General features: G+C 33.2%; 1 protein-coding gene and 3 non-coding genes across 4 annotated transcripts; 2 read left to right on the plus strand and 2 right to left on the minus strand.

Annotated features, from left to right (window-relative positions):
- Positions 1-73, minus strand: TRNAK-UUU (transfer RNA lysine (anticodon UUU)). The gene has a single exon. It is a non-coding gene; the product is annotated as a tRNA-Lys (tRNA).
- A 10,956-nt stretch (positions 74-11,029) lies between these two features.
- LOC111020799 (putative polyamine transporter At3g13620) lies at positions 11,030-12,913 on the minus strand. The gene has a single exon (XM_088124828.1). It carries the CDS (start codon positions 12,628-12,630, stop codon positions 11,194-11,196), a length of 1,437 nt encoding a protein of 478 aa, XP_087980954.1. The 5' UTR covers positions 12,631-12,913; the 3' UTR covers positions 11,030-11,193.
- Positions 12,914-19,847: 6,934 nt separating this feature from the next.
- TRNAG-UCC (transfer RNA glycine (anticodon UCC)) lies at positions 19,848-19,919 on the plus strand. Its single transcript has one exon. It is a non-coding gene; the product is annotated as a tRNA-Gly (tRNA).
- Positions 19,920-21,846: 1,927 nt separating this feature from the next.
- On the plus strand, positions 21,847-21,918 carry TRNAG-UCC (transfer RNA glycine (anticodon UCC)). The gene has a single exon. It is a non-coding gene; the product is annotated as a tRNA-Gly (tRNA).
- Positions 21,919-22,219: the final 301 nt, after the last annotated feature.

Here is a 22,219-nt window from a genome sequence, read left to right on the forward strand (position 1 = left end):
AGAATCCAGCAGGACTTGAACCTGCGACCATTAGGTTAAAAGCCCAATGCTCTACCAACTGAGCTATACACCCAAAAAAAGTAAAATAGGTGGTGGATGAGGATTGATGCAGAAAAGAAAAGAGGACGCACGGTAGCGTTCCTGGTGGTGCTTCAGGATTCCAATGTACTGCATCCAAGATCAGAACGAGCCTGCCGGCGGACCACTGCCGTCCCATTCTTGAGTGAGCTGGAGCGCAGCCATCTTATCCACTGAACTAGCGTTAAGCTATTGCTTCGGGTCGAAGTACTAAAAGAAAAGGACCGGGAAACGCGGCGGTATAGGAACCACGGGATCCCCCACTAGTCTAGTAAAGGGAAAACAGAAGTGCGCAGAGTCCAAACATGAGGGATAGACACGAATAATAACATATATAGTCAAAGGAAGGCTTAATTTTAAAAAATAATTCAACGTTCATTCGGAATCAAAGTGGGACCCAATTAAGATGTGTTGAGTCCAAAATAGAATACAGATCTTATCTCACTTTTCTCTTCTTCAAGTCCAAGCTTCATTTTGATGGTTTCAATGAGTAAAAAATCCAATATAGTTGTGCGTTTAATGCATTTTTCAATCATTAATCCCGTATTAATTGAATTGATCAGGACATATTTACAGTGATTCTCTTTTTTCTTTTTAAGGAGCAGGACAACCTATTGATATTTGTTTTTTCTTTTTACGCGCTCCAAGAGCAGCCACGTCACTTTTTTTTGGCGTTTTATCTTTCTTTCTAGTAGGGGTGTACCTCGGTCGATCGTCAGGGCAAAATTCCCATCGATCGATACATGGTTAGTTTCATCGATCGATTGACCACGTATATAATTTTTTATATAAGAGTCGATCGGTCAGTCGATTTCCTATAATTTATTTTGGATCGACCGACCGACTAGTCGGTTTTATACATGTATAACCGACAATTGACCGATGTATCTATAAAACTAACCTACCAATGTCGGTTTGATCGGTCGGTTCGGTTCTTGGAATATATTTGTACCCCTGCTCTCCGGTCCTTTACTGAATTTTTTCTTTTTCTTTTAATCTTTTTCTATTTGAAAATTTTAGCTCTCGATCCGTCAGCTCATGGTTGATCCACACCCACCATGTCACCTCCTTGGGTATATTTTCTTTTACATTTAATTTCACCAATTGGGTGATTGAATATGCATTGGAAACCTTGCTCTACCAATAATACCTCAAAACACCAGTCATTTTTAAATTAAAGATGCACCATCAACCAATCATATAATATAATTGAAACTCATAATAAATTTATGTTTTTCAAGAATAATTTTAACCCGTGAAAAATAATTAATATTAAATTCTTGTAAAATTATGGAGCAAACTGAGGCTTACAAATACATGAACAATAGGAGAATACGAGATTTGACAAAAAATATATAAAATCCTTTTAAAATATAAAACGAAAATGGAAAATTGAAAATACAAAATCTCCTTAGAAATTTCAACCATGGATTTTTCCACTATTTTTCCCTTGCAAAATGAACATGAATTGCCACTAATAGGCAATTTGGACAACCATAAAGTGTTACAAATGAACACTAAACATTGAAGGAAATGAGACTAGAGGTATTTACGGGTTGGGTTGGGTCGGGTTAGGAGGGGTTTTGGGACCAACCCGAATTTTCGAGTTGGCATATATAGGAACCGTCGGGTTTGAATTGGATTATCAACCCAACCAAATATTTTCGGGTTGAGATATCAAGTTGTGTGTTTTTTTAATTTTTAATTATCGTGGCGACGAGGAGTTAGGATTAAAACTAAATGGACGGATGAGATTAAGATACAAAATGACAGAAAATAATATGAAAATCTTAAAAGGGCTAGGATTAGAACTAAATTGTCAGTTGACAAGATAAAAATATTATTATTATTATTATTATTACTACTATTATTATTATAATATATAATTAAAAAAATACACATATATGCATAAATTTGGGTTGAGTTTGGTTGACCCGATTTTTTAAAGGTTGAACACGAGACCCTACTCAATCCGATCCGGACGAGAAAATCACAACCCAACCCCACTCAAGGTTTCATCTAACCGAACCCAACCCTTATGATTTGGGTTGGGTCCGTCAGATTTTTTGAACACCCCTAAATGAGACACTTAGAGTTTTTTTTGGGTAATAACATTTGTAGCATATGGATAATGAGACACATTTGTGGAAACTAATCCAAATAATGGACATCTAATTGTAGTAATATTTATAATACTCCTCCTTAGATTCCCATTGTATATATGAAATATGTCTTGTTAAAACCTTACTAGGGAAAAACCAATGGAAAAAAAAAATCTTAGTGAAGGAAAAAAAAGTACATATTTCATATAATTTTTAATAGACTATATATATATATATATTCTGCTCCCCTCATGGTGCCTATAAACTGCTCTTATTGCTTGATTTCATTATAACACGAGTTGGGTTCAAGCATGTGTGGGTATCTCGAGAGAAAACTATGTCTGTTTGGACATTCAATATTCTTGGTTTGCTAGAGCAAAGTTAGCAAATGGTGGAGGCATCTGTCCGAAACCCCTCAATTTACCTCATAATCATTTCCTCTTCGCAATCTGTTTGTTTTCTTGAGTTGGATGCTCCAACATTGTATCGAAATATTTATGCAGCTGTTCATTTACTATTTTATAAATTTATTTTTATTGTTCCCACAGTATTTCAATCAAACTATTTTTTTTTTTTTTGCTTTTTGGTATTCTGATTTGTTAAATCGAAGTATAACAACAATCCGTGTGGAAACGATCTTGTTTTGTACTACAATTGATTATTTAGTGTATATTTGCACTAATTTCTCTTATTTGTGAGGAAAGTGAACAATAATCAGGAAATTGTGCTCGTAACTTAATTATCTGAGCAAGTAATCTTGCAAATGCAAGATTTTGACTTGATAATAAGTACACATGTGACCATCTACATAAAATATTTAAAGGGACAACTTGGTGGATTAATAGGTCCACATATTGAAGGGATCGAATCCCAAACGAAAGCAATTGACTGCTGTGATTCAACTCAATTTAGAAGTTATATGTTACCAGATTTTAAAATAGAACAATTTTATTCTAAATTAGAGGTTAAACCTCTTGGGGAACTAGATAACTTACGTTTGTTGATGAGAACAAATCTTCTTCCTCGAGCACGAAATTTGTGACAACACGAACAAAACTCCATGAACCTAAGAGTGGACACCACCACAAAACTAGCTTGCTATCCTCTGAGATTAAGAACCTGGATTGTGGGATCCTCTTACTTGAAAAGGAAAAACAAAAAGAATTTTGCAGATTTTGTGTGATAATGAGAGAATCTTTAAAATTTTCCTACCAGAAGAATAGAGAAAAAATCACAGATGTGATTTTTGAATGAAAGAGAGAAGAGAAAGGAGTGGGAGTACCCTCCCACTCTCCACCTCACCACTTCCGAGCAAAATTTATGGGGAGTGGTAAATTAATTAATTAAATATTAAAGTAAAACTATTTTAATTTAATTAATAATTAATTAAATCTTAATTAATTAATTAAACATGATTTAATTAAATCACATTTAGTTAATTCAATTAATATTTGAATCATAGTCAAATATACATTTCCCTCCTAACTTATAGTATTTAATATGAATCTAATTCATATTAAATTTTAACTTATAGTTTTAATATGAATCTAATTCACATTATTCTCTCATGCTATATAGTTTTATAATCTATCATCATACATTGTCACACACAATTAACTCAAATTCCATTTAATTAAATTTGAACAATTCAAATTCTTTGCAAGACTTAATGTTCTTAATTACCCTTTACGAGCTAGTAAGGGGTCCTAATGGACCTATAGATCAGAAACTCTAACGTTACGAGATTAATTGGTTAAGCGCATTAACCACTTTAATCAACATATGTTAAATGCGGGTTACTCCACTAAAAACTCGTGGTTTCATTCTTCTCACTACAGATATTTCTGTGTTCACGGATATCGACCATTAATGGTAAGTCAATCATTCACAAGTGTTCGTAACCACAACTGAGTCAAATTACCGTTTTACCCCTGTATTACATCTTATACCTTAAGCTGCTAATCCTCTAATGAATAATCTGGTTATGGTCTGACCAATAACTGGAAGTCTCTCTTGAGTCAGTAAGAGGGTGAAGCCCGTAGTTAAAGTCCTAGAGTCAGTAGTAAATGGAACATTCATCTACTCTCCTAAAGTCAGGGAATAGTGAATTTCATCTTGTGAAGTTATGTTCTCAGCTCCCCGTTCGGTCTCACCCATACAAATCAAAGGACAAACCCTAATAGGCAGGAGTCCATAACTCAGTACTCATGATTGAGATCGAGTTATCTAATCATCCTATTGAAATATTAATCTATTAGCTAATGGTATTATAGCTAAAGATTAATTATTTCGCGGTCCGATCTTATACAAACTCATTGTATATGATATTCCCACTCACATGTCTCCACACGAACAACCTGGATCAAATCATTTGTAACTATTACAAAGTGGGTCGTATCCATAGTGTTACCAGGATAAGGTATTCAATCTTATCCATATACTATAGACCCTTTAGGTTATCGTCGGGACATTAGATTTGGATTAATGCAAGTCTAAAAGAAACATTAATAACAATTTTATTGAAATAGATAAATTTATAGTTAGATTTACAAATCACGAGTTTAGGGCATAAACCCCAACACATATATCACTATGAATTCGTTCTAAAAATGTAGGTGATTATGACCCCACTTTAGTTGGTGATGGTCTAATGATTAATTTGCCTTGAGAGCAAGCATCACATGATAATTCATTAGATTGAAGAATCTTCTGGTTTTTCAATGAGTATCCATGTGAATTCTCAATAATTCTTCACATCATTACAGACCCTGGATGACCCAATCATTCTATGTCATATAGTAAATATATACGGTTCATGAACTTCAGGTTCATTGTTGCATATGTTTCAGTTACTCGTATAATATAACCCAGAAGATAAAGCAGACAGCTTTTCTAGGTATATGTTTGCCACGTGAGACAGTAGATATAATATAGAGATATTCTATATTATTCTTGTTATCAGTCTCAATATGATAACTGTTGCAACATATATTTTTAAAACTCGGTAGGTTTCTCTTTAATAGACTAGAGAATAATGCATTGTCAATTGTAAATTTTGTTCCTCTAAAAAAAATAATATTTGCTTTTCCAAAACCTTCAATCAAGTTTGCATAACCTGATATTGTGTTGACTTTTGCTTCTAACATTGTCAAGTTTGAGAAATATTTTCTACTTTTAAGTATTGTGTGCATTGTTGCACTATCTGTCAGATATAGATCTTCATGCTCATTTTCGAGTCATTCAATATATGAAAACTTTTCATGCTTCTTCATTAAACAAAATAATTACAATAAGAAGAAGAAAAGAAGAAGAAAAAAAAAACTTGAAATACAAAAGGCCAACCTTAACTAAAAAACATGAAAGCTAGATGTAAAAAAAAAACATTAATTCTGGATGTTTTCAAAATCTAAAGAATCACTGGCCATTCCATCTATTGTGCCAATTTGTTCTCTAGGAGATTCAAGAAAATATGCACATCCATATTTATTATGTTGACATGATCAAATATATCACCATCCTGCTACGTAAGATTTACCTCCACATTTTTTCCTTTTTTATTAAGAAAGCCTAATAGAGATCCACCAAGTAAGGGTGTTCAGAAAAACCGACAACCCGAGTAACCCAACCCAAACCATGGTTTGGGTTGGGTTCAATTTTCTATGAACCGGAGGGTTCTGATAACTCTCCAAAAGAGAGTTATTCTGGTGATTATTTAGGCGAAAATGTGCATTAAAATGTCAAAGTGTGTCGGTTTTAGGTTACAATTAGCATAATTAGTGCTTAATTGCAAATTCTTAACTAAATATACTTAGTCTTGAGAACTTTGACCAAAAACAGTATAAACTCTCGTATTTGTGGTTCTTTTGCACAGGTTTTTAAAGAAGAGCCTAGAAGAGAAAGAAGCGCTGAACCAGAGAGGAAAACCCAAGCATTGTCAAGTCGGAGCATATAAAAGCTGGAGCATAGCGATATCAGGGCACGGGTCTCCATACAGTTAATTCAAAAACGGTATTCACTTATGTCCGTACAATCCTCAATCGGGTGCCCTAAAAACGGGACCTGATATTTAAAGGGAATGTTGCCCTAGCCGACAGGGAGGCAAATCCCAGCTGAAAAGACCAAGGAAGGGAATATACCCATTTTCGGGAGGAGAGCCAACGCCAAAAAGGGGAAGTTCGTCTGCTGGAACGCGTTGACTGCTCTTCTTCTCTGTCATTTAGCTATTTTTCTGCTATGAGTTGTATTTCTTGAGATCGAACCTCTAGCTGCTACATTTCTTTTTAAGCAAATCTGAATTTATTTTTTAAATCTTCGCGTACTGTTGGCCGCTGTTTCGTGTATGCTAGCTTTTACATTGACCCAGAAGGGCTTGTGGGTGCTGACTAGTTTTGCTTGTGATTAGCACTTTTCTATAGCTATAGGGATACTCAGGAATGAGGTCCCCTAATCATGGCTATAGCTTGGGTTTATTTTTTGGGTATTTAGCAACGAGCTGGGCACTAATAAATGTTAGCTACGCTAGAAGATAGGTTGATAACGTGTTAAAGTATGCTGAATCTCCCCGCCATCTTCATATCTTTTAAATCCCCATTATCGCTTTCTGTGCTGCTATTTCCTTGCGTTGATAACCTTGAAACTGTTGTCTCTTGCAAAGTTCTATCGTCCTATTATTACTTTGTTTTAATTCTTCTAGATCATATTCATACTCACTCTGTGCATTTTTATTTGTTGGTATCTGCTTTTATTGTTAAAATATAAACCAAAAATCTCTCTAGATACGATCTCGTTACGTACTACAGCTGACTATTCGTGTATACTTGCACGAATTGTCGACATAGTTGTGTGGACGCAACAGGTTCGGTTCGGTTCGTGGGTTCAACCCAAGAAAACTCGGTTCAACTCGAACCAAACCAAATTTAAATATATATATATATATATATATATATATATATATCACGATTTCATCGCTCGATCTCACATCTCTCAATTTTGTCGCCTGTTGTCGTACGCTGCAAATCATCACCCACCGCCACAGATCATGATTTCGTCGCCCTTTGCTGTTGGTCGGTAGTCGCCCATTGCTGCAAGCCGCAGATCGTCGCCCCGTCGCTACAGTTCGTCGTTGTATGTTGTCGCTCATCACTGTTGGTCATCGTCGCCGTCTGTATATCAGTAGCTATTGTGATTGTGAGGTGATTGCGAGTGAATGTTAAGTTAGAGTTTATATTTTCTCTCCTATTTCTTTTTCTTGGTTTGTTTGGATATGGAAGCTAAAAGTCTTCAAGGTGTATATCTTAGTAGCATTTGAGATTGTGAGTGAAGGTTAGGGTTTTTTTTTTTTTTTTTGTGTTTGCATTGAAATTTTCTCAACCCTGTTTCTTTCTACTGGTTTTTGGATCTAGAAGATGAAATTTGAAACAACCCGGTAACTCGACCTGACCAACCCAAAAATTTTGGGTTGGGTTGGGTTGGGTTGCCTATCATGTTCGGTTTCGTCGGGTCTCTGATGTGATCGACTCGAAAATTTGGGTTGGTCCAAAAAATCCCCCTAACCTGACCCAACCCAACCCGTGAACATCCCTACCACCAAGTGTTTTGACGTATGACAAATACGTGTCCAATGCCCTATCATTCCGCATCGAAAGCATTTATGTTCAACATTTCTAGAATTATCATCTTTTGGAGCTTTTACTTTAAGATCATCATTTCGTGTGGTTTTTTTGAAATGTGGATGATTATAACGACCACCACGAAAATAATAATTATTTCTTTCTCTATCACGATCACGGCCTCGACTATGGCCTCAACCTCGACCATGATTATTAAAATTCACACCATTTGTTTCAAGGACTGGTGTTGCTCTCGTTGGTCGATATTCATGGTTTTTCATCAACAGTTCATTATTTTGCTCAGCAACAAGAACACATGATATGAACTCATAATATTTTTTAAAACCTTCCTCGATATTTTTGTTACAATAGCATATTTGAGACATAAAAGTTAGAAAATGTCTTCTCTAGTATATATCCGTCAGTAACTTTTTCTCTGCATAACTTCAATTTAGAACTGATTATAAATAATGCGAAATTATAATCACTTACTGATTTGAAATCTTGGAGCCTCAAATGCATCTATTTGTATCGAGCTTGAAGAAGGATAAGATCAGAGGACTTATGAATCTGGGTGGCACGCGGTGGATCTCGATCGAGTCAGCGGATCGGTGCGGCTGGTGGCGAGTGATGGTCGATGGGACACCAGACGGTGTACAAATGGACCGACAGATCTAGTTTGGGTGATGCAAAATGTTCCAACTAAGATGTGGGAACTCCTGTGCAAAAGGATGCTTCTACTTCAATCACAAAGTTAATATCGTGAATCACCAAGAAATAATTATATTTACTACTCCCTATCTTCTACGAATTTTAGATTTTAGATCTATAAATTTCAAATCCTACCTTAACAAATTTTTAATAATTTTAAAATCTTCTCTCAAAATTTGATTTCAAATATAGGGTATGAATTTAAAATTAGATTTAAGTTGTTTAAATTTGATTTTTCATTATTTGATTGTTTTATTAAATACGGTTGATTCCCATAAGGTCCATTATTTTTTCTGATTCATATGTACCTAATTTGTTACCGAAGTATATTCATCTAAAATATTTACTCAAGATTTAAAAAATGGCATTAGCCATCAATATATGTGAAGTAATTTTTTATAACGTATTATTTATTATTTATTTTTACGATGAATAAAGATTTGATATTCCAAATTTAGCGGAGTGAGTCCATCATGAATTTCATCATATTCATCCTTGATTCAGGCAATCGTTGCAATTTTTACTAGAAAGAAAAAAAAAAAAAAAAAAAAAGATAAAGGCGAAGTTGGCAATTTGTTGAAATTCGAGAGCTTAGGAGATTTATTGAATGTAATCACGTGATTAGTTCCGAAGGACTAGGAACTTAAGTAAATTTGTTGGGGCTTATTTTACTTTTGTTGAAATGTGTAGATTTTGAGAGATTTGTCTATTGTTTTAGTAAAAGCCTAATATAACATAAAATCTCTAGCATTTATTTAATTATAAGATCCAATTTGATATAATTAAAAAAAAATTAGGATAAAAATTATAACATAAAAGTTATTGGTCAATCCAAACATAATTTAGTACATAATATATATATATATATATATATATATATATATATATATATAAATTTAAGGTTGAAGATTTGATTTTCTACTTCTAACTTAGTAGAACTTGATAAAATAAAGGTTAAAAAAATACATTTGGTCCTTATATTTTCGCTAAATTTACGATTTAGTCTCTAAACTTTTTGTAATAATTAATCCTTATACTTCCGTAACGATTCAGCCTCGGTAGTTCAAAATTTGTAACAATTTAACCCATATCATAAAAAAATTATATTAAAATTAAGTGTCAATTTTTTTTTTTTGTTAACAATTTAATCTTTTTAACTTATAAATATATTTGGTCTCTCCTTGGTTTATCAATCTATATATATAAGAAACTTGACAAAAAAAAATCACGATAATGATAAATCGTTACAAACCTTAAATTACAATGACTAAATTGTTACATATTAAAATTCAATGACTCACAAATTTGGAAATACAATGACTAAATCATTACAAACCAAAGTTCTGGACTAAATTTTTATTTTAAGTGGAGCAGAGAGACGAAAAATATTTTTTAAGGTTAGCAATAGATTTATCTTTTTTCTTGTTTTCTTGAATACCATGAAAGAATAAACATTCAAACCTTTGACCCCCGAGAGGCAATTCGTAGTCAAAGGAAGGGCTTGATTTCTGAAAAATAATTCAACATTTGGAATCAAAGTGGGACCCAATCAAGATTTTTTCTCTTTTTTTTTTTTTTTTTCTTGCTCTAAGTCCAAGCTGCATTTTGCGTTTAGTGCACTTTTCAACTGTTAATTCAAACTTCTCTCTCACAGCATCCCACCCCATGTTAGAAGCTTCTGATTTTTCTTTTCCATGCTGTATTTTCTATTCCAATGGGCAGTCCTGTTTCTCATGGTCTTTTTATATTTATTTCTTTATTCTTAAAAAATGAAATTGTAAATTTGTGAACTCTGAAAAGCTTCCACATCTCTTAATTTTGGAGGATTAAGGGGACTAATTCGGGCAAACATGCTAACAAGTTTCGAATTTCTTGAGAGAATTTGTCTATTCCTCTCTGGGTTTCAATTTTTTCGGGGATTTGTCTATTCCTCTAAATTCTAAACAAGGAAAAAAAATGAAAATAAAAGCTAACATGAACTTAGTGCGACGAAGGTATCTTGGTCATTTGTTGGGCTCAATATTTGTTGTACTAAAAAATGCTTTGTTAAAAAAAAACATACAATCAAACATATGATTGTTTGAGAGATTTGTCCGGATGGTGTCCCAAGTGGACTAATTTCGAGTAAACATGCTAATGGGTTATAATTTATGTAGAGGATTTGTCTTTTTCCTCTAGGCCCTTCACAAAGAATAAATAATAAGGGAAAATGAAAACAGCTTAGCTCAACGGTTAAGAATTTATCTATTCCTTCCGATGGGAGGTTCGATATCTTATCTTCACACTTGTTGCAGTGAAACGTTCCTACGTTGTTGATTGTATTTAAGTTAACCGTTAGGGGTGCTAGACTTTGATTTCCTAGTGTCTCAAAATATATTCCGATGTTCAAGTCTAAAATTTGACAAAGTTTTAATATGGGTGAGACCTAATATGTAGGATCAATTAGGTTTGGAGCTCAGAAAACTCAAAAAATCACATGAACAATTACAATAGCCAAACAATAAACATCATAAGAGTAGAGAACAAAAATGATCATAACCTAAAATTATTCCTTCGCTTAATTTCCAACTAAAATATCTACAAATCTAACCCATAATTAGCCACAGTTTAAACCAAAAAGGAAAAAAGAAAAAAAGAAAAAGAAAACACATGAATTGAAACTAAGCGACAGATAAGAAACACGTCCTCTGTTCTCAAGATGCTTCCATGGCTTCCGGCTGAGGATCGAACTTGAAAATCTTCTTCCTCTTACAAATCTTCATCAAACCGAACCAGAGAATCCCCGCCGCCGTCATGATAGCGCTAACCAAGAACACTGTCTTGTGAGTAAAAACCATCAGCACCACCAGAAACGCCGACGGAACCAAACACATCACAATCAGCCCCGGCATCTTCATTGGGACCTTGAACGGCCTTTCCATGGCGGGCCACCTCCATCTCAGCCAAATGAACGCCGAAAATTCCAGCAACATCCCCAAGCTATAGATGAAATTCGCCGACGCAACGATGTCCGCGAAGTTCATATACGAAACCGCAAGCGAGATCGCCGTACAGATCACGATCCCAATCCAGGGCGTGTTGAACCACTTTGCCCTAGACGCGAAGAATTTGGGCAAAATCCCAATCTCCGCCATTCCCAGAATCTGGTACGCGCTGCTGCTCAACTGGGCCTCGAAAAGCCCAATCGCCGACAGCACGGCCCCGATTTCCAGGAGGATTTTCAGCCATTTCCCGGCGATTATCTCCGCCGCCTGCGCGTGGAATCCCGATCCCCAAGCGGATTGTTCTACGGAAACCGCGCCGGTCACCGCCAGAAGCGGGATTAAATAAGACAGGCAAGTGAAAATCACCGACACAAACAGAGCCCTAGGGAACGTTTTTTGGGGCTTTTCGACTTCTCCGGCGAGAGTACTGACGTTATCCCAGAAATTAAGGTTCCAAAACAGAGTGTTGAGGTAAAGATTCCAATCCTTTTTGACACCATTGTCGCCCAAACTGAGCCACCGGTGGGGCTGGATTTTGGGGATGGCGATTAGGGTCATTAAGACGAAGGGCAAGAGCGATAGGAAGGCTAGAACGACGGCGAAGTAACCGACGATTGTGAGTCCGATGTAGTTCAAGACGGCGAGGATTACGGTGGAGGCAAGGACCGCTATGCGGCGGGGCCAGCCGGAATCTAAGGCCGGGTAGAGTTTCTTGATGTAATCGATGCAGAGGACGGGGAAGGCGGCGATGTTGATTACGCCGCTGAGGAGTTTCCAGGTCCCCATGAGGGATCCCCAGAATGGGCCGAACGCCCTCTCGGCCCATATCACGAATCCGCCGTTGCCGGGGAAGGCGGTGGAGAGCTCCGCCGTGATCAGCGCCTCCGGGACGCTCCAGATAAATGGGAAGACGAGGAAGCCGATGATGGCGAGGAGCGGTCCGGCGGCCTGGACGGCGGGCTCCTCGCCGTAGGGACCGCCGGCGACCTCGAAGTAGATGAGGAAGATTAAGGGGATAAGCGTGAGCTTCTTTCTGGTTGCGACGGCGGAGGCGGCGGTGGTGGTGGGGAGATTGTGATATAGGGAAGAGGAAATGGCGGCGGATTCGTCATGGTTGATCTTCAATGTTTGAGATTTTTCCGCCATGATTCTCCGGCGATTGTCGACGAACGGAAATTTGATGCAACAGATTACAGATACGTACAACCAATGAACTAAAAGTAGAGCCTTAAAAAATAAAAGAAAAAATTACAAATTGTTTTTTCTTTTTTTTATTTCTTTTTACAGAATGAATTATTTGAGAAGTGGGCCCACGTCGTGGCTCTTTGCTTGCAGATATGTTGACGATTGGCTTGGGACCTTAACCCATCTTTGTCAAGGTTTTCAACTCAGACGATGAAAATGTTTGAAATCCCCATTTTATGAGAATATTGATGAAATTATTGATAAATTATCGATCTCAACTAATATTTTTGTAAAAAGTAGAAAAATTAAAAGGTTGTAAAAAATATTTAAATTAATATACAAAATTTTTTCTATTTCTAAGTTAAAAATATTAATATTAGTGTTAATATTATATTATATATTAATGACTTTTTATGATATTTTTCATATTTTGTCGATTTTTTTATTATGATAAAAATGTCAATTTATCTTTTATGTTGATATCAAATACATAGATACATAGACATATTGATGAAAATGTTGATATGTCAACCTATATTTAATTTCATGATCCTTGTCGACCATTTATTTCAATAAAAAAAAATATTGTTTAATTAAAATTTGTCGTCTGTATTTATTCACTCCATGCCAATTAATATCAATATTTTAATATTGAGATGAATGTTCTCATTATAATTTATAAATTAATTAAAAGAATAGGGTGTTACTGTCAAAAGAAAAAGAAATTCTATTGCACATAACAATTGTTCAAGGCACTGGTAATCTCTTAAAGAATATATATTTGAATATCCACCAATATTAAAAAGACTATATAGTTTTATATACAATTTAATGTACATATGGGATATGTACAATCCACGTGGTAACCAAACTAAAAAAATTGGTTATTGAGAATTAAGGTTAGCGGCCAACCTGGGCCTAGTTCAATCATCTATAGTAATCTTCTCTATAGATTGAAGGTATTGATCACTGCCTAAAATTATAGTGTAATATTTTTTAACAAAAGAGAAAAATGAGAAAAGAAAAGAAAGCGTGAGAATAGCGTAGACAAAAGAAAATTAACTATGCCAAACACAAGACGATGAAATAAGATTCTAAATAAATAAAGTCAAACATGAGAATATCATGTCTTTTTTTTTTTTTTTGTAAATGTTAAAGTATATTGCAATAGAAAAAATGATGTTGTCCTGCATGAGAAGCAAGAGACCTACAAAAAATGGGGTAGGAATATGAACAATAAAGACAACAACATAATTAAAGAAAACGAATAAAATATGAAAAATACATTAGGAGCTAGAAAAATATGAAAACAAATCTCAAACAGACCTTATCAAAGGTCGGGTATGAGCGTAAACATCACTTTGAATAAAATGTAAAGACGACTGAAGGTGGATACGAGAGACACCACCATATGAATTTTTTAATTACATCCTTTCCAAATATGAGATATAGAAGTAGTTTAAGTAATCTTGTATATTCTACATCTAAGTGAACGGTCTCTACTAATACGAAATATCCATGCTAGCTTTGTTGATGCATAAATTTGGATACGTTTTATGATGGCGAAAGCTCCAATGAACACCTACACACAAGTGAAATCTGCACATCGATGTGGTGCTAAGCCCAATATATTTTGATGCCTACGTTAGCAAAGTGTTTCGTTGAGAGTAAAAGTAGAGTTGTGAGAGTGTATCTCATGCCCCAAGTCTCTCTTTTTATTTACAGAGGGAGTCTTCTTGAGTTGGTTTGAGTGGACCAAATTGACTAAATTTGGATCGGCTCGAGTCTGATTTGATTGGGTGGTCTGATCTGGTTGGTTTAACCCAAACGGCTCGACCCATAGCAAGCTTTGTATCCTACAAGCAAATAAAATATATACGGGAAATCCTTGGATGCAATCATTTTAAACTCTACTAAAAACTAAAGACCAAATTTGGTCATCGTTACTAATAAGTATTTAACAATTTATTATTTCTTTTTTTAAAAAAATGTTTATGTTTTTTTATTTTTCGTTCTAGTTGTCAAACATGTTGAGGAGCGAGGACAAAATTGGTCCTCACTCGTAAAGAGTCTTGAGTATTTTTCAACAGCAATTTAGCCATCTTTAGAGTTACTTTCCGGCTTTTAAGAAATATAAAGAAAAAGAGAAAAAAATTTGAAAAAATCCAAGTCACTACTTTTTGACGTGACATAATAAATGTATTTAAAAAATAGAATTATTCCCTAATTATATTCTTTCTTCTATGGATTCGCTCTGTATTCTTTACGCCACTCAGAAATTTATTTTAAAAAATTAAATTAAATTGCGTTCCGGAACTACAACTTGCTTCCAGATTAATTAAGGGAATCCGGCCGAAATATATACGATTCGATATGCCCTACTTTGTCTATTATTACCTTACAAAGCATAATATATGTACTCAAAAAAACAAAAAAAAAATAAAGAAAAAAAGAAAAAAAAGTACAATATATATATATATATATTAAACCAACTACGTATGTATTTTCTTTTTAAATTTTGTGATAAGCAATTTTGAATTTTGTATCAACTTCTTTAAAAATTCACGCATTTTTTTTCTTTTGAAACCAAAAATTCACCCACCTATAAGACATAAAATTTAATTTTATATTTAAAAGATCAATTAATTTTTAAAAGTATCGTTGGGGGCCATTTCTCACCAACATATATCTACATTTGATAGGTCCATAATGTCGAACCAACAAGAAGGAGTTTGAACCAATCCAAATGACTAGTTGAAAAGTCATTATTGGACGAGTCGTCCTATGTCTCCAATCTCGACCCCTTGAAATCTAGGCCGAGCCGAGGCCAACACTAATTAGAGGACGCTCTTTCATGAAATGATATCCGACACACTCTATGGCAATATATATGTCGTGATTCTCGAGCTGTCGTAGAATCGTTGGAAAGTTGTTGGATGCCTTATCGGAAGCTCCACCTATAAATAGAGACCTCCTAGCTCATTTTCAGGTACGCGAATTACATTCTTTCTCAAAATAGCTCGGCTAGCTAGGGCTGTTCACGAGTTAGGTTGAGTCGGGTTAGGGGGATTTTTTTGGACCAACCCAAATTTTTGGGTTGATCAGATCAGAGACCCGACGAAACCGAACATGATAGGCAACCCAACCCAACACAACCCAAAATTTTCGGGTTGGATCAGGTCGGGTTATCGGGTTGCTCCTAATTTCATCTTCTAGATCCAGAAACCAATAGAAAGAAATAGGATTGAGAAAATGTCAATGCAAAAAAAAAAAAAAAAAAAAAAAAAAAAAAAACCTAACCTTCACTCACAATGTCAAATGCTACTAAGATATAGACCATGAAAACTTTCGAACTTCCATTTCCAAACAAACCAATAGAAAGAAATAGGAGAGAAAATCTAAGCCTAACTTAAGAATGAACAAACTGCCACTCTGATACCATCGTAAGAATGAACAAACTACCACTCAACCCAAAAGCTTAAGCTAATGGGTCGGGTAAATTTGATTCATTTATATGGTTTCTAATAGCATTGACATTGGTTGTTGGGTGGCATTGGTATTGGCATTGGCCTTGATTGTTGTTTGGCATTGGCGTTGATATCAACATTGGTTGTTGGTTGGCACTGGCGTTGATATCAACATTGGTTGTTGGTTGGCATTGGCGTGGTTGTTCGTTGGCATGTGCATTCTTAGCTTGAACCTTGTTTGTTTAGCTTCATTTAGTTTAGTTTTAGTTTTAAGTTTTTAACATTAGAGTTGTTTTTCTATTTTGATTGACACATTAGTTTTGGCTTATTTAGCTAATTCATAATTTAGGGAGGATGTTAGATAATATTATTTGAATTAGATTTAGTTTAGATTATATTATTTTTGAATTAGATTTGTTATGATTTTTTTAATTTTTAATTTTTTAATTTTTTTGAAATCAAGGGAACTTTCATTGAGATAGGTGCTCCACGGGCTACATTATATGGAAAATCCTGATAAGCTTCATAAATCATCCAATTGGGGATAAAATGAAATGAAACCAACAATTGGAAGTATTTGAAGAAACCGCCTCAGAGGTTACTCTGTGGGCAACACTATTTGCATGTCTGGGAATATGCGAGAACACCACCTCACAGGAAGATGATAAATATTCTTGTTCCTATTATTATGATCAGAAATTACAGTATTATATAAATAGTTCATTAGATTGGTAAAAATAATTTAATTAAATTAATGAAATCCTATTTGTTATTCTCGTTATTTTCTCTCTCCCCTTAGAAATTAACATCTATAAAATCATTTAACTTTCGTTAATTCTTTGAGCAGGTTCAAACATTAATTTTTAGGTAAATTTAAACGTTTTGTGGCATAAAGCACATTAATTTTTAGGCAAATTTAAGCGTTTTGTGGTATAAAACATTAAATAGAGAAAATTAATCCTATCAATTTACTATATACAAAATTAAAAGTTAAAAGGATTTTAATGATTAGATAAGCTAGAAGGTCAAATACCAAATTTATAATTTGACTTTTTATTATTATTATTTTTTTAAGAATATAACGTTACAACATAAATCGAGATTTCGACATATAAGAGAGAATGAGGCCTGAATCAAATGTTTTGTTTAATATTTCAACCAATTTTTTTTTATTTTAGCCATTTAATATTTCAACTTCTAAATTTTATGTTTAAATCCCTTCCCTTATATAAAAATCTACCTTAATAATTGTCATTAGTTTCTCATTAATCATTTAACAAAATTTGTAACAAGACACCCATGACTCAACCTTGTACCGTTATACGTGCAACTTTAAAAACTTGTTTACATATTTAATCAAAAGGTAAATAAACGAGCTACAAAAAACAAAAAAAGAGAGAGAGAGAGGTAAATCAACGAAATATGTCTTTTTAATTAATATTTAAGAAATTATTTATTTATTTTTTACTTAAAGGAGTTTAAATTAGTCAACTATATATTTAAGTAAGAATAAAAATACTGAGAATTCAAAATAAAGTTACAATTAAATGAGTCTATCATCAAAATAGATGTTGAGTAAATGTACAATAATATTTATGCACCATCCTAGCTAGGGTGGTGGAGAGATTACATACGATTCAAACTCTATTTCGAAAATCCATGCAACGAGAAAGACAGATGATCGAGAAAGAAAGGCCTCCACGTTCTCCAAGTGGTTGATCTTAGCATGCTAACAAAAATATCTTGTGACATGTGTAAGAAACCAATTCGTCATCTGTCTCTATCCCGCGCTCTTAAATTTTTAGAGGTTTTAAAAAGGTTGAGCTTAACATTGGAAAAATCAATTGAAGAAAGATGAAGAAAGAAAATATTTTAGATTTTAATCCAATTAGTCAATTTGATGAGTAGTCTTTTTTATGAGTCATAGATTTGTATTTATTGAGAGTTCTGATAGGAATTTTTTTTTATCAAACCTAAAAATTTCCCTTCCACATAGAGTAGATCATAATAAAATAATTAAATAAAAAGGAGACGATATAAAGATAAAAATAATATTAGGGATTTATAATGATACGCTACACCGTAAACTTTAGTTTTCTAATGGCATATTCACTCTAATATTGCGAAAAAGAGACTTTTCAACGAGTCTCTGATTGAGTTGTCTTGATGATTAGACTCCACAATTCTCGACAGATCAATTTTGCTTCAGTAATGATCTAACTAGAAAATATTGGTGTGTTTCGTGATAGCATAATTATTTAGTTAAAGATATCAAATTAAAATTGATAAATAGAATAATTATATTGTGGAGAGATAAGTTGAATCAATTTAGAGAAAAAGGAAAAACAACCATTATTCACTTGGCATGACTTTCCAAATACAACTATTCATAAGGGGGAATGAATGTATATTGTGTCTCTCAACAATCTGATTCAACATTCTTTTTAAGGAACGAGTCATTTAAAATAAATTGTATCCCACTTAGAATTATAATGAACTATTCAACTATTTTATGGAATTTTAATGTAAGATTATCCTACCATCACTCAACGCCTCGTTGTATTGTTTTTCCACTCTATAGCTTGAAGAAAAATATTAAGCCCATTTTTACTAATTACCATTAAAATTTTGACAAGTATAAGAGAGAAAAGTGTAGAAAAAGAGATATTTTTTTAAAAAAATTAAAAAGCTATTAAATTTTTATTAGTACTAGTGCTAGCTTAATTATTTGCCTGACATGAAAAGAAAATTCATTGCAAAGGAATTGAAATAGTGTGAACTTTTTTGCATTTCTTTCACTCCACCACCCACTAAATTGGTTGATCTTGCCTAACTAAGTTTGGTATTCTATTGTTGTTTTTCCTTTCCAAGAGTTTTATATTACAAATTTTTTTTAAAAAGGAATGCAAACAATCTTCCATTAGGGGTATAATTGGAATTTTAAAAATATAAAAGAGGTAAAGAAGACTAAAAATGAGTCATAAAGATACAATAATGAATTTACTACAAATACATCTTGGACTAATAATATACGAATACATCATTATTTATAATAGATAGATATACATAAATTTTAGATTTAAACATATATTTCAAACTACAAATTTCTTCTATAATTATAAATTTTTTTAGAAATAAAGCAACAACTCAAAACATTATTGAACTAAAATATCAAGCTAGATATATGAGTGTGAATTCGCCACTCATTCGTCAATTTGTCTTCGAGTGCTTTTTTTAGCTATACCATGCGCCTTATTTGTGTCTCTGTTGATATACACTATTGACGTAATACCTTTTTTCTTTCTTCTCTATTTTACCTTCTTCTACGAGCCATATAATTTCAATCAGATCTAAGAGTTGACCATGCATATGCAGGGTCTAAATCGCTAAAAACTCTAAATGGATATATCAGGTGATGATTTCCTCCACGACTCGCGTACAATCCCTTGTAGATGACCATCATTTCCAGGTAAATAATATCTTTGTTCTCTTGTTTAGGTTTACAACCTACATTCTCGTTCCTCTCATACCTCTTTCCTTGTACCATGCTGCATCAATGTTTAATTATTAATTTACTTCAAACGTCAACAATCCATTAACAATTATTCTCTAAAAAAAAATAAAAAATAATAAAAAAAGGGGAAAATCCGTTAACAATTATCAAAACGTTTTGCTGTTAAATTGTTTAATTATAGCTGCTTGAACAACAACGCGTTTGTAGTCCAACGGTTAGGATAATTGCCTTCCAAGCAATAGACCCGGGTTCGACTCCCGGCAAACGCATCAGTTATAATTCATTTTTAATTTTAACATATAAATTAGCAAGCCGTGATTTTTTCTGTTTCTTAATCTAAAGAAGGGAAAAACAAAAACATCTGTAGAATTACTTGCCATAATTTTTGTATTTTCTTGTTATGTAGTTCAAATAAAAGGGTGGGGTCAGAGTTTTAACCTCTAAATTGTGTAAGTTGAGAATGAATTTAATTGTTTGAGAAAATAAATATTTGTGTTTGGGTGTGAAACCTAAAATATTCAGAGGTTTTGATTTTCTTTTTGATCAGTAAATCAATAATAAGTGTGGTGTAGTTACATTTAATCTAGTAGAAGATTAATTATACTTTATGCTTTCACCCATTTGAGTTATGTTTAGCTTGGCATAAGTTTTGGTTATGCAATTTTAACTTAATCAATTATGTATAAAATATTAATCTAGCGGTAATTATTCATTTAGTAGGTACAATTTTTTTTTTCCAGAACTCAATCCATATTTGTCAGTAAGTCATGGGTACTCATAATTATTTTCATTTGAATTCTATCTTTTTCTTTCGGGTAAAATACACTTTTGGTCTTTTAGTTTGAAGATAAGTGTCTATTTGATCTCTAAATTTTAAAAAGTGATAGTTTGGCCTCGACCTTTAGAGGATGGTTCTAAATGGTATCTGAACTTAGTTGACTAACTGAAAAATGATGTGACATTATTGAGTCAACAAATTAAATTATGTGGTAATATTAAATAATTTTATATTAATTTTATAATTTTTTTTTTTTATAATTTTTTAGTTTTTTATCTTCCCCTCTCTCTTCATCTTTCTTCCTCCCCTTCTTCTCCAATTTTTGGAGTTGCATCCTTGTATGATGTTCTCTCATCAACCAACCAAGATATGATATGGGGAGAGACCAAAATTTTAAGAAAGAAAAAAGAGCTAGAGATGGAGAGGACCCAACATTTTTTTAAGAGAGGTAAAAAATTTTAGAAAAAAAAAAGGTTAAAAAGGAAAATTGGTTAAATTTTAGAGGGAAAAATGTTGAGAAATGGAGGGGCAAAAATTTTGGAAGAAAAAATGTTAGAAAAATAGGAGGGGCCATATTTTCGAGAGACCTAAAAAGAGTCACATGAGAGAAAAATAAGTGAGAGAGCAACAAAATAGGGAAAAATAAAGTTAGATAGAAAAGTTTTTGATGGAAAAAACCTTTCCTCAAAATTTTAGGACAAAAACTTAACGAAATAGAGGGACATTTTAAAATTTAAAATGAGATTTTATTTCAAAAAAACAATTATCTATAATAACTTAAACTATTTTCTTAAATTATTTATGTACCATTATCATATATTACTACTTTAAAATCAATATGATTTGACAACGAAAAAAATAGTTTTGGCACAAACACGCACGTAAAGCTTTCTTAGCTAAATAATTAGCTACTTCATTAAACTCGTGTCTCTTACCAATACAAGATCAATTCAAATTATTGAACAAGAACTCAAGTGTCCATAATCAAGCACATAATTTCATCCCTACCTATTGCTTAAATAGATAGCTCCAAAGAAATATGCTTCATCGAATATTATTTTTCCTCCAATCTCTCTACAAATTGAAAAAAGAAATAGCAAAAAGTTCACCGAGGTGCATAAATCCGCTTTAACATAATTATAATGATATCACCCATACTTTATTTACAGCTAAAATTAAAACTAATGGAATTAATAATTGTATTAAAAGTGCAAAGATATAAAAGAGAAGGACTAAAAAGAATTTCCTAAAATCCTTCATTTCAATATAGTAATATTTCTCATTTATATTTTAAGAAGTTTAGAGGACACACATCAGTGAATAATTTCACCACTTATGTGATGAAATTTCATGAACCTCCCTAATTTCCATTACCTATTTAAAGTAGAATTAATTAAATATACACCTTTGTCAACAATGTGTTTGTAGTCCAACGGTTAGGATAATTGCCTTCCAAGCAATAGACCCGGGTTCGACTCCCGGCAAACGCATTAATATCTCTTTTTATTTATGTTTTTAATTTTATTTAATTTGGTATATATTAATATTATTACATTCTTAATTTGATTCATTAATTTTTTTAAAATTCTCAAATTTTTCCTCAGTGTACTAAAAATTCAGGTCCTTCCATGAAAGTTTGCTCAAGTTCGTTAACAAAAAGTTGAGCTATTAAAGTAATAAACACATCAATTTCATCTAAACTTAAATTTGTTTTTTCATGAAATGATCTAATTGTACGTTTTTAATTTATTAGGGGTAAAATGGAGAATTTTACATGATTAAGTATTAAAT

Source organism: Momordica charantia, assembly GCF_013281855.1.
Source record: "Momordica charantia cultivar OHB3-1 chromosome 6 unlocalized genomic scaffold, Mcharantia_2.0 BLBB01000006.1, whole genome shotgun sequence".
Lineage (NCBI taxonomy): Eukaryota > Viridiplantae > Streptophyta > Magnoliopsida > Cucurbitales > Cucurbitaceae > Momordica > Momordica charantia.

What these genes read in the sequence shown, in the direction of transcription:
- LOC111020799 (XM_088124828.1), bottom strand. Translation starts at nt 12,630, where the DNA reads ATGGCGGAAAAATCTCAAACATTGAAGATCAACCATGACGAATCCGCC.